Raw genomic sequence first — 11898 nt, 5'->3', positions numbered from 1 at the left:
ACCCTGAAAATATGCCTGATGACTCCTTCGTTCTTTAAACTATACCTCGTTTTAACCGTGTCGACCAATTCCCTGGGAATTCGACCAGTAAATCTTTCGATAAATCAGTCACTGATTGTTTAATCTTTGTAGGTGTCCATGGTTGCAGGTTACGTCGTAGTGTGCTGCCTATTTGCATGTTCGACTAATTTCATACAGGTGACAGACACGTTCATCTGTCGTTTCCACAAGTACAGAGATAGCACGCTTATAAAGTCAGACTCGGAAGACTGACTTGGTGGTGTGACTACTGGAAAATTATAAGATATTTTACTATAGATTAAATATAAAATGTAGTTACTTATTTTCTGCTTCAAACTGCTGTTAATTTTTAGCTGCCCAGTTTTGCAGAACAAATTATTTCTTCAAAGCGTCTTTCCATATGTTAGTAAAGATTTTTAACTTCACCTGATGCTTTTACATTCGTTATATTTTTTATTTACTCTTTTACATCGTTCACCCGGTTACAAAAACTAAGATATGTCATATAAATATTTAGTTTTATAAATTTTATAAACATTTCATTGTTAACCAGACTAATTCATAAATTTTGTGGTCGTAAATTACTAAATTAAAGATAATCATAATGCCTGTTAGCTACAAGTTGTCGGAAGCCTAGTAGTGCTCCCCAAACTGTGTGCTGCGGAATGGTATCAAGTTGTCGGAAGCCTAGTAGTGCTCCCCAAACTGTGCGCTGCGGAATGGTATCAAGTGTGACGTGGAATTATTAAGTAATTTTTATTTAGTAATGTAAATTATTATTAAATTAATAAATTTTTAAGTTTCAAATTTGATTTATATTCTTGATATACAGTATAAGAGTAATTTCTACCTGTCTTAGTCTGGGGGGGGGGGGGTACTACTGGCCTAGTAAATACCTATTGACAAATTAGAAACTACTCTTTATTCTTCCATTTATTGTAATCATTTTTATTAACATAACGTATTCTTGAACTATCTTACAACTTAAGAACAGGTTTAGTAAAATCCAATAACATAATAGCTGTAGAACTTCATGTACGAACTTAGCAGTATTGCTAAAAACATGAATTGATGAAAAAAAACGGAATAGGGCCAGATATACACTGCTGCACTTGGTGATCATGTGTGTATACATATATCTGTGTGTGTGTGGTTTTTGGTATTTTGCAATTACATTAATGTTCGTGTAATATTTGCCCTGCAATAGCAACTTTCAAAAATTAAAGTACTAGTTGTTAATCTATCTTGTTGGTTTTGTTTTACAAGATTTCCGTTAAACAGCATATTACTTTGTTGTTAAAGTAGTGGCATACTTCGAAATGTCAAACTAGTGAAGATATTTCCCTTTAATTGTAATATATCTCATTCTTCATGAAATCTCGTTACGTAGGGTTTTCCATTGTTGAAGAATTTCTTATTGTTACCAGTGCTATTGTAGAGAAGCATTTGAAGCGCAATAAACACTATCGGATCTAGGGTGTTTATAGTAATCATTGCTCTTCTCATACATGATATCGTCCCACAACGATATAAAAAAAAACAACAACAATTAATTTCACCTAACTTGTGAATTTGGAATCCCCAAGCTTTTGTAATATTAGTTTTTAACGACATTAGAACAAAAGCTGGATATCTCAAAAGAAAACACATCTTAACCGAGACATGTGAGGTGACAGTTGATCTGAAGTTTTGGAGATGTAAGATCAATCAATAACTTGCATTATTTTCTATTACTTTATGTTGCAGACATTAACTGCTTCATTTAATGTCCTATTACTGCTTGATAATAGAGTTCAGGAAATAATATAGTTATAGTGACTTATAATAGATCATTATAATCACCGAGAAAAAAAAAGAAAACAGCATTTTTCTTTCTAATATTAACACTAAAGTTATAACTAGTACATAACACTTTGAAAGATAATTGAATGTATATGTGTGTGTGGTTGTTGATTTGAAAGATTACTTCTGAATACAACAAGTATGGTTTGAATCTCCACTTAAAGAAATATATATAAATCTCCCCAAGACAACAGAACTTGGGATATGTATACAGCATATTTGTATTTAGGAGTCACGGTTTTCAAACAGGTTTAAAGTTTTCTAAGTAATCAACATTCATCAAAGAAACTCATATTTATAAGCAAACATCAATTCTTCTTCTTGGGGTATACAAACAGGCAAGGGTATGGAAATCGAACCTCACAGAAAACCAACACATTCTAACAGTTACTCGTACTTACTACCAAGATTACTACAATAGAAATCATGAATACTTACAACAGAACCAGACAAATCACGTGCAACAGATGTTTATAGAGACACACAGCTAGACAAATAGTTCACTGTTGGGGCGTAATTATGATGACGATAATACTACTATTGGATTAGTGTAGCCTAACAGTTGGTGGTAGGTACTGTTAATTTTAGTATATCGGATTAAAATTAGGAACGACAGTACCAGATATCTCCTGTGTAGATTTGCGCGAATTTCTACAATAAACTACAACAAAACTAAAAGAGAAGCATCAGGAATGAGTTTAGATCAAGATTCGTGAAGGTGACCTTAATAAATGTCTAAACAAAGATCATGGCAGAACTGAACATGTGGACTCTGCTCATAAGACACTTTGTCGTTAATAATATTGTTAATTTTATCTTTTTACTTCTAAATTTTCAACATGAAGTAGAAATTACAATTTTGAACGCCGAAAGCTGGCCGAGCATTGTAAATCTCTTTTGTTGGCCCGGCATGGCTAGGTGGCTAGGGTTCGAATCCTCGTCACACGAAACATGCTCCCCCTTTCAGCCGTGGAGACGTTATAATGCCCCCCCCCCCGTGACCCAGCGGTATGTTTGCGGAGTTACAACGCTAGAAACCGGGTTTCGATACCCGTGGTGGGCAGAGCACAGATAGACCATTGTGTAGCTTTGTGCTTAACTTTACAAAACAAAAAACAATAACAACAACAAAATTACAAAAATATATAAAACTAAAAAGACTGGTTATATTAAAGGTTGAATATTGTGAATCTTAAATATAAAATGCTTACAACAAACACAAACTTCTTGCGTTTGGGTCATATTTTTTCTTATAAAATAACAGCGTATGTGATTAGCATGCTTGTTTGTTAATTCTTCTGAATGATAATAAAGTTATCTCAAAAATATATATTCATTATTAAATAATTGGTGTTAAAATTAAAATAAATAAGTTAGATGTACTTCCGCAGGGTTCCTGAAAGTGTTCTGTTTCAAGAGTAAATAAAACCAAAATTAAGAGTAACAAATATTTTTATTTCTTACTTTTGAAATTTATTTGTAATGCTGTGTTGTAGTCTACAACATAACTGTTCTCGTGATTCATGGCATGCGCACGTTTTACTGACGTAACGACAGTAGAAATTGCAACGTTAAGCGTCACTTATGTGACGTCACTTTAGTATCTACTGACTGACTGACAGAAAGACAACACACTGCTGTATAGTGGTGAGAGTGGTTGAAACAGGTGACCCCTCCTGGCAGCCTTCGACCTCCTTTCGGGGAAATAATTTTTGTTATTAATAATCCTTACCCTAAATATAATTTGTAAATGATTTAAATAAAATTCATAATAATTACAATTCACCTACTTATTCCAGTACACATCATAACAGTAGTTGTTTATATAATTGATGATATAAATAGCGCCTAGATCAGTACTCATGGAAAACAAAAATATCCACCATGACGAAATCCTGATATCTTTAATTTCACATATATATATAATGTTCCCTTGCAATTACCTAACACATTTAAATACTTGGGTGTCGCCTTCGATAAGCATCTGATATGGAAGGCTCACCTTACAACAGTCAACTTCAAGGTCATATAACGACTTACTTTTTACGATGTCTGGCTCGAAACACGTGGGGTTTGAATCCACCTTTTCTCATTTATTCTTACAAGGCCTTCATTCGTCCTTGCATAATCTATGGCCATTCTTCATGGATATGTGTCTCTTCTTTCTTTTGTCACGAAAAACTTATGGTGCTAGAAAGCCATGCCCTCCGTCTGGCCTTTTAAATAAAGCTATCCAGTTCAACGCAGGAGTTATATGATCGCGTCACATTTTACAGCATTCTTCAGAAGCTTCGTATCAAAAATATCACACGACTTACAATATCATCCTTGATGACTTGGCGAACTCTCTGGTTTACTCTCCACGACAGGTGCTCCCTCCAGCTGAACATTTCTTCCAGAAGGTGCTCCTGGACACGTTCCTTCCCCTATGTAAAAATCTGTATATCTATCCTACTTGAATATGTTTTTATTTTCTCATATCTTACTTCGCATCACAACTGAGCATCGTTTCTTATTCATATGATTCCGTTTTGGAATCATTTTTACTACAGTAAAATTATACCTGCTCAGTCATTATCCATAGCCAGTGTACTCTACAGTTTTACCTTATGGTCAAGGAGAGGGCATAACCCTTCGCTGGCCTTCCAGCCTTAAGAGTTGGAATAAAAGATACTGTGATCACTACTATATTTGTCGTATTCCATTTGGCCTGTTCCCCAGAGGCACAGCGGAATGTCTGCGGACTTACAACGCTAGAAACCGTGTTTCGATATCCGTGGTGGGCATAGCACAGATAGCCCATTGTATAGCTTGGTGCTTAATTACAAACAAACAAACAAATCCAGTCGGTCTGATGAGCCCTGGCATTGAGAGAAAAGCTTCGTTAGCACTGGATGTGGCAGATATAATGTGGTTGACTTATTATGACACATTCTTTGCTTTCATTCAAATTTTTGTAAGATTAGAACTTTGCTTATATCCTATCATAATACAAGTGACACAAGTAAGGACATATGAGGGAGAAAACCCGCAAGAATTGGAAAAGGATTTTAAGAAATAAGTCTTTGTCGCTTAGATGGTAAACATTTGGGTTGTAAATACATTTTTAAAGTATTCTTATAACAGAATTTTACTTCTCTGTAAACTAATAGTTTGTTAGCTTTTTGCCTGCTTTTGAGTAATTTGATACAGTCTTTGAGTTGTTATTTATACACGTAGTGGAGGTAGTTGACAAATCATCGGTTAACTTTGATCTATACTGAACTTGTGAAGAATATTTTATTCAGTCTGGGCCACGTTATTCTATACCGAGCTTGAGAAGAGTACTTTATGCTGTCTGAGGATAAATAACTTTAAGTAAAGGTCTGAAAGACAAGAATTATTTAGAGAAAGGTTTCCTCACGTATCTTACAAATTGCACAAATTTTGGAAGAGAAAGAATTGGGGCTGAGAGCCGCCCAATGACTAGCGTAACCGACTGAAATTCTAATGATCTGTGGTTTGTGTCCCGTTACCGCAAGAGATATAATATAAATTGTGCTTCCCACTTTGTTCGTCTGAGAAGTGTAGCCTAAGTTTGCAGTTAGTGGTGTTAATTAGTTGCCTTCCCCCTACTCTATCAGTTCAAAATTAAGGATGGCTAAGCGCAAATGGCTCTTTGTGTAGCTTTGCGAGAATTTTTTTAACAAAACAGACAATGAAGGATTGTTCTTGTTCTTAATGACATTTAAAAAAATCTTGGGCTCAAATCGGTAAAATATTTTATATACAGGACTAATAGTGTTAGGTTCGTAAACGAAGTTTCTCGAGTAATTAATCACTTATAAAAGTATATAAAAAGTCATTTAAACCACTAGATTAATAACTTAATAATCTTTTTTAGCTTTTTTTCCCATATGCCCAAAGTTACTTTCTTTAAAAATTACCGGTCCTTTCTATGACTATTTTCTACTCAGAAAAAAAAAAGTCAAATATTTATTAAAAAGATTTGTGTACATAGAATGATGAAATAATAATTTAGTTTGGTGATACACAACAATATTTATTAACCTAAAAGCATCCTAAATGTGGATAGGAAATAATACACTGATGATAATATTGTATAACATCCTGAACGAGAGCATGAAACCATACATGATGCTAATATTGTATAACATCTACACACAAGTTAAATATGTGAAAAAAATCTTAACCTATGTGAGGAAACAAACTGAAATTAAAGGATTACTCTTGCTTTTACGAGTCAGTTATTTGATGATTAATATAATCATCACTTCTCTATTGCAATGGTTTCACTGCGACGATCATGTGTTACCTGTTCATTGTTAGAGACACTAAAGTATCAACAAGAAAAAAGCAGTACTTTGACCTAGTTGTTGTTCACCAGTAGCGGTTAAACGGGTCATTTGTTTCTTGAATATAATTCCGGGGAAAAGAAAATACATTTGGTGTTTATCAGGAGATAAAAAGGCTTATGCCAAATTTGAATTTTTTTTTTTTTTACCATTTTAATGTTATATTTCAATTTATACAATCTTGTTAAGTAACGTATACGGATTTATTGTATAAAATATACATTTTTCTCTTGAACATTTCCCCCAAATTGTTTGATGATTAAAGTTTCTGAAACCATCCAAGTCTTTAATGAATATTAAAGTAATACAATATTATCATCAGTGTATGATTTCCTATCCTCAGATTATTTTTCGCATTAACATCACACTAAGTTTTGAGTGTTATTGGTTGATCGCACATTTTAAGTCAGACAGACCGTTCATGCTTCAGAGCTTTAATAATGTTTAATGAGACACGACTATATGTTTTAAAACACCTTACGTTTCTGTACGTATATTTTAATGTCAGCAAACATTTTCAACAACAGGCAATACCTTATATATACGAAAATTTCGTAGTCCAACCTATAAAAAAAGGAAATATTCGTTCAACTATGAGTTATTTTTCAACATGATCCCCTCCTGAGTCTATACACTTACACTAGTGGTGCTCTAAGGCCTTTATGCACTTCTGAAAGAACTCTTCTTCTTGGTCTTCAATACATGACTGGGCAGTATTGTACGAGATCATCATCACTATGAAATATTTGATCTTTTAGAAAGATGTTAAGGATAAGAAAGAGAAAAAAGTCACTTGGAGCAAGTCCGGTGAGTTGGGGGGGGGGGGAATTGAGTAACTCAAAGCCAGCACCGTGGATAACTTTTAAAACAACACGTGAGTTGAGAACTAGGGAATTATCCCGATGGAAGAGAACACCTTTTTTTGAGCAATCCTTTTCTATTTTCTTTGATTGTTTGACGCAAATTGTTGATTAATGATGCATATTAATCTCTTGTAACGGTTTGACCCCTTTCCAAATAATCATCTAGTAAAACACCTTTGGCATTCCCAAAAATTGATGCCATGACCTTCCCTGCAAAGGGTTGTGACTTGAACTTCTTTGGTGTGTGTGAATTTGGATATTTCCATTGCACACCTTGCATTTTTGTCGAGGTGGTGAACCCACGTTTCATCCATATATACAAATCTATTGAAACCTTTATAGTAGACGTTGGTTTTCAATAACTCGGATCCGTTTCTGCTCAGATGACAACATTATTGGAACCCATCTAGCACTAAACTGTCACTCAGAATGCTTGCTACAGTACTTTTACTGATTCCTACTTCCTCTGCTAACTTTCGAATGGTAATTATTTTACCATATATATAACCATATCACCAACTTTATCTAAAATTTTTCTTGTTGTCGATGTCGAGGGCCGCCCTGACCTCGGATCACCTTAACATGATTGTCTATTGCGCTTAAACTCAGTACACCAATATTTCACTGGTGGATTCATTGTGGTGTCATTTTCTTTTTAACAAAATATCTGATCGCGGAACGAAGTTCAATCTTCTCCATGACCTTTACATTGCTCACTTCGTTCCTTCAAAACTAGCAACACACAAAATAAGCTCGTTTAGTTATAAATTACGTGTTGTTTACTCATAAAAAGGTTCAAATTTAATATTTATCAGAAAAAGAAATCATACATTCCAGTTGTTGTTGTTTTTAGGTCAGGCCACGAACTTTTCGGACAACCCTTGTACGTATGTAGATTAGAAACTTACATCAACTTAGGGCTGTAAACCTGCGCAATTCACATATTTTAATGTAAATATGTTCTGACAAATCTAGGAGTATAAATCTGAATGAGAATATGAAATTATACACTGATGATAATATTGTATAGCATCCTGAATGTGTATAAAAAGAAACTTTTTTTTTTCTACAATAACTAACATTTGTTGCTTTTTTTTTGTTGTTGTTCGTTTTGAAATCAGATGCGTGTTCGACAAACAAATCCCAGTCATCTTATTGGGAACTAGATGTTTTAAATTCCCCAATTTATCACCAAGTGGCTAGTAAACTTCCCAAATTTCAAGTTCCATCATAAATGTATACCGCCAGAACCTTGTTTTCCCCTCCAAGGCACAGTAACCAGGCATAATTAGTAAAAACAGCTATATTTTAGTTTTTCAGTGCTCTTTATCAGTAACAAATTAGCGTTTTGACTGACAGACGACTGTTGATTTTCGATATGGTCACGTGGAACGGGCGAAACAGAACAGTAAATTAACAAAGTTATTGTAATCACGTAATTTTTAAATGACAATTGACCAAATCAGTGAACTTAATATTTTGTTTGTTTGTAATTATGCACAAAGCTACGCAGTGGGCTATCTGTGCTCTGCCCACCACGGGTATCGAAACCCGGTTTCTAGCGTTGTAAGTCCACAGACATACCGCTATGCCACTGGGGGGCAATTATTCATATAATCGTTCATAAAGGTCTTAATTCAAAAAATATACGGTAGGATTGGGAGCCCCATTTTTGGGAGGCCCTAAGGGCGTATTCGTGGTTAATAGGGAACTGAACAAATGAATGAGAATAGCATCCCTCAGTTTTTATGATGATTTTAATTGTTAACACTTTAACTAATGGTATTTTGTAAAAAACTAAAAATCAACAGAAGAATTATATAAGTTTAAGCTGTGTGTGTTTGATAAAAACAATTTAAAATAATAATAATAAAAACGTAATATTCTTAAACATTGCGAATCAAAATATATTTCAGTTACTTAGATTGTTCGGGGTGTAAAATAGATATCCTTCGAAAAGTTATAAACATATATTTTAGATTTTTATAGATGACAGGAGCCATGAGGTAATCATGATTTCACGTTTTAAACTTTATAAATTTGACCTTTTAAGGTAACTAAAATCTGTATTAATGACCACCAAATGTAAACACCTAATTTACTAAGCACAATTTTCTATATTATACTGTTTTTCCACGGCAGGTTTAATGTATTTGCTGGTTAACCACCTCAGGCTAGCATCCTGTACGAAATTGTTTCGGCAGCCACGCTGTGGTCTGTCCATCATCACCAGAAGGTTGCTGACACCTGCTGGGAAGCATCGGTCGTAGCGAAACAAATTCCCAAGAATAACAAGTTCCGTCTCGATGAGTTAACTATGTTGCCTCCAGTGTATCAACGCAAACGGGTAGCCATAACAGTGTACGGTATTTAGTCCATCGAATTATGACGTCACATCCGCTGACACTATCAATACCCTAGTAATGGTTTTCGGATAATTATGCTATGTTCTGTTGCGTTCACAAAGTTAATTGAACGAAAATAAGGCTTATTTTTAGCAGGGAGATAAATCTTTTAAGGTATATGGTACCCTTTAAAGTTAGTGAAGACACTGTATTGGTTGTTTTTATTTTTCCGAGGCAGAGAAACTATCTCGGTAATACTTTTACAACTATTTGAGGGTATAAAGGGTTTTTTTAGGATGCTTAGACATAGACTTTCATATCGGCATAACGTCTAGGTTTATGGATGGCTCATACTCTGTTTGTCTGTGTTTTTCTTTCGAGATAAGGTGTTTTTGTCCATCAGCATTACCATTATCGTATTAGACGTTAAGGAAAATGTTTTTAAGAAACTTATATTTATTATTATTTGTAATAACTACACGGATAGCATAGCATAATATGTATTGAGAGGACACGTGATCTAGAATACATAAAACACCGAATATATACAAGTAGCTAGCTCCCGCTATTTCAAGCATTTGAGTGATATCACTCGCCGACTGATATTATTATAGCTTGTAAATCATCTATAAATTTATTCAGTCGTATTCTCGAATACTGTTTTTCATTGAATTTAAAAGTTGTGATGCATTAACTATTGAACTGGCGTTTTTGTTATTTTTTGAAACAGAAATGCAGATACGATCCTGGTTTTCCTCTCACGTATGACACAGGAAAGAGCTAAAGACATGTGAAACATTATAGATACATAACATGCAGTTTCTTTACTGATACAGGTGTGTGATGACTATTAATTCCTGCCACAAAAATATAAAACGTATAACCTATTAGTAGCTATATCCAGCTCCAGTAGTAGAAGATACGCAATCATAACACTAAAGTTTCCAATGTCGTGACAAAAACCAGTATTCTACTGTACTTTCTTTTCGAGCAAGGTATAAAGCAACAAGGACCTTAACTGCAACTTGCATGCTCAAACTAATTCCAGTGTCATCTCTAGAGTTGCTACATTTCAATGAGAAAAAATCTTCACCTACCAAATATTCGTCCATTGTCCGTTCTGCATATTCGATACGATACTGCCTCTGAAGTTTGGTGGCTTTTATCCCGTGGGCAATGTGGAGGGCACTAGCGTCGAACTTCCCGGCCAGACTTTCTCGGTTTTTGCTCTCCACTTCGTACAGTCTAGGCGATGAAAGGGCTGTCTTGATTCCTAATGCATCTACATCGAATGTTCCCTTGCCAGATCCACGAATCTGGTCATTGACAAGGTGGTTTGTACGGGGTGCGCTCAGAGCAGACTTTATCCCCACGGACATCCCATCCAAGGTACCTGGACCTGTCTTCGGGACGTGGTTCTGACAGTACACTTCTTTATCATCCTGATCTTGTTGGTTGTTGTAGTAAGTCCTGAGGGTTAACTTTGAGCCGCAAACCAAACACTTGAAACAACCCTGATGGAAGAAAGAGAAGTCTTTCAGAGGTCCAACCTTGTCTACCTGGTACACGGTCTGCTCACAGCGAAGACACGTGTGTTCGTAAGGACTTAGATATTTTTGCGACATTTTACAAACGTCTGGCTAAAAATTTAGAAATGACGAAGATAAACTTCCATCAGCAAACGGCTATTTACTTAGACTACGTTAAAACGTCACACACGAACACAGAAAGGCAAAGACAGTGTGACGGAGAGGAGTGTAATCAGCGCTCTCCACCAACCTGGGGACCGACCGCCTGCTTCGAGCTATCGGAGCGTAGCTACAGGTTGCACACGAGCGTTATGCAACGTCATCAAACCAGTACTCGGTCGGACCCATTATGAGCAGGTAGGCATTGTCAACCAGGCACGTTCAGATACCACACAGCCAGTTTCTTATCCTAACTTTTGTATTTGTCGTGAAGTTTCCGTGATAGGACCATTTCCACTCTCTAGGACCTTTTTTCGGTCAAACAGTCTAGAGTAAAACATTTCCTTAAGCACAACAATTCAATCTCTACTGAAAAATGAGTCCCTACTCTGGGATGGTTTTGGTCACTACTTGTATTATAACATAATTAAAAAGTATATAACATTCTTCACCTAAGATGGGTAGTAGATGAACATCTTCATCTGTAGTGTTACCGTAAAACAAATTTAAACGATTTTTATGAGAGCTATTTATTAGGAAGTTTAATCTTTTGGTCACGGAACTGAAATATTTCCATTGACTTAAGTACGTTAAGGTCTTAATTGATAAAATGATAGTAAACTCATTGTGAACGAGTATTTTGTTTACTGGAACAATGGTACAAGTTTGTTATGAAACCGGGAACTGAACATACAGGTGGAACTATGTCATTTGGTCAAAGATTTAGATCAATGAAAAAACAGGTCATTTTCTATCACGCGTCCCTTTGCTATTATATTTTCAT

At 35.2% G+C, this 11898-nt stretch overlaps 1 protein-coding gene across 1 annotated transcript in view; it reads right to left on the bottom strand.

Moving 5' to 3' along the window:
- Positions 1-11202, bottom strand: part of LOC106459289 (hillarin-like) — a 30970-nt gene extending 19768 nt beyond the window's left edge. Inside the window, exon 1 of the mRNA XM_013918900.2 lies at positions 10524-11202. Within this exon, the coding sequence (XP_013774354.1) occupies positions 10524-11051 (528 nt within the window). The 5' untranslated portion in view covers positions 11052-11202. The remainder of the gene's footprint in view (positions 1-10523) is intronic.
- Positions 11203-11898: the final 696 nt, after the last annotated feature.

This window comes from Limulus polyphemus, unplaced genomic scaffold (genome assembly GCF_000517525.1).
Source record: "Limulus polyphemus unplaced genomic scaffold, Limulus_polyphemus-2.1.2 Scaffold587, whole genome shotgun sequence".
Lineage (NCBI taxonomy): Eukaryota > Metazoa > Arthropoda > Merostomata > Xiphosura > Limulidae > Limulus > Limulus polyphemus.
The sequence above is the reverse complement of the archived record's forward strand: the minus strand, read 5'-3'. Positions and strand labels throughout refer to the sequence as shown.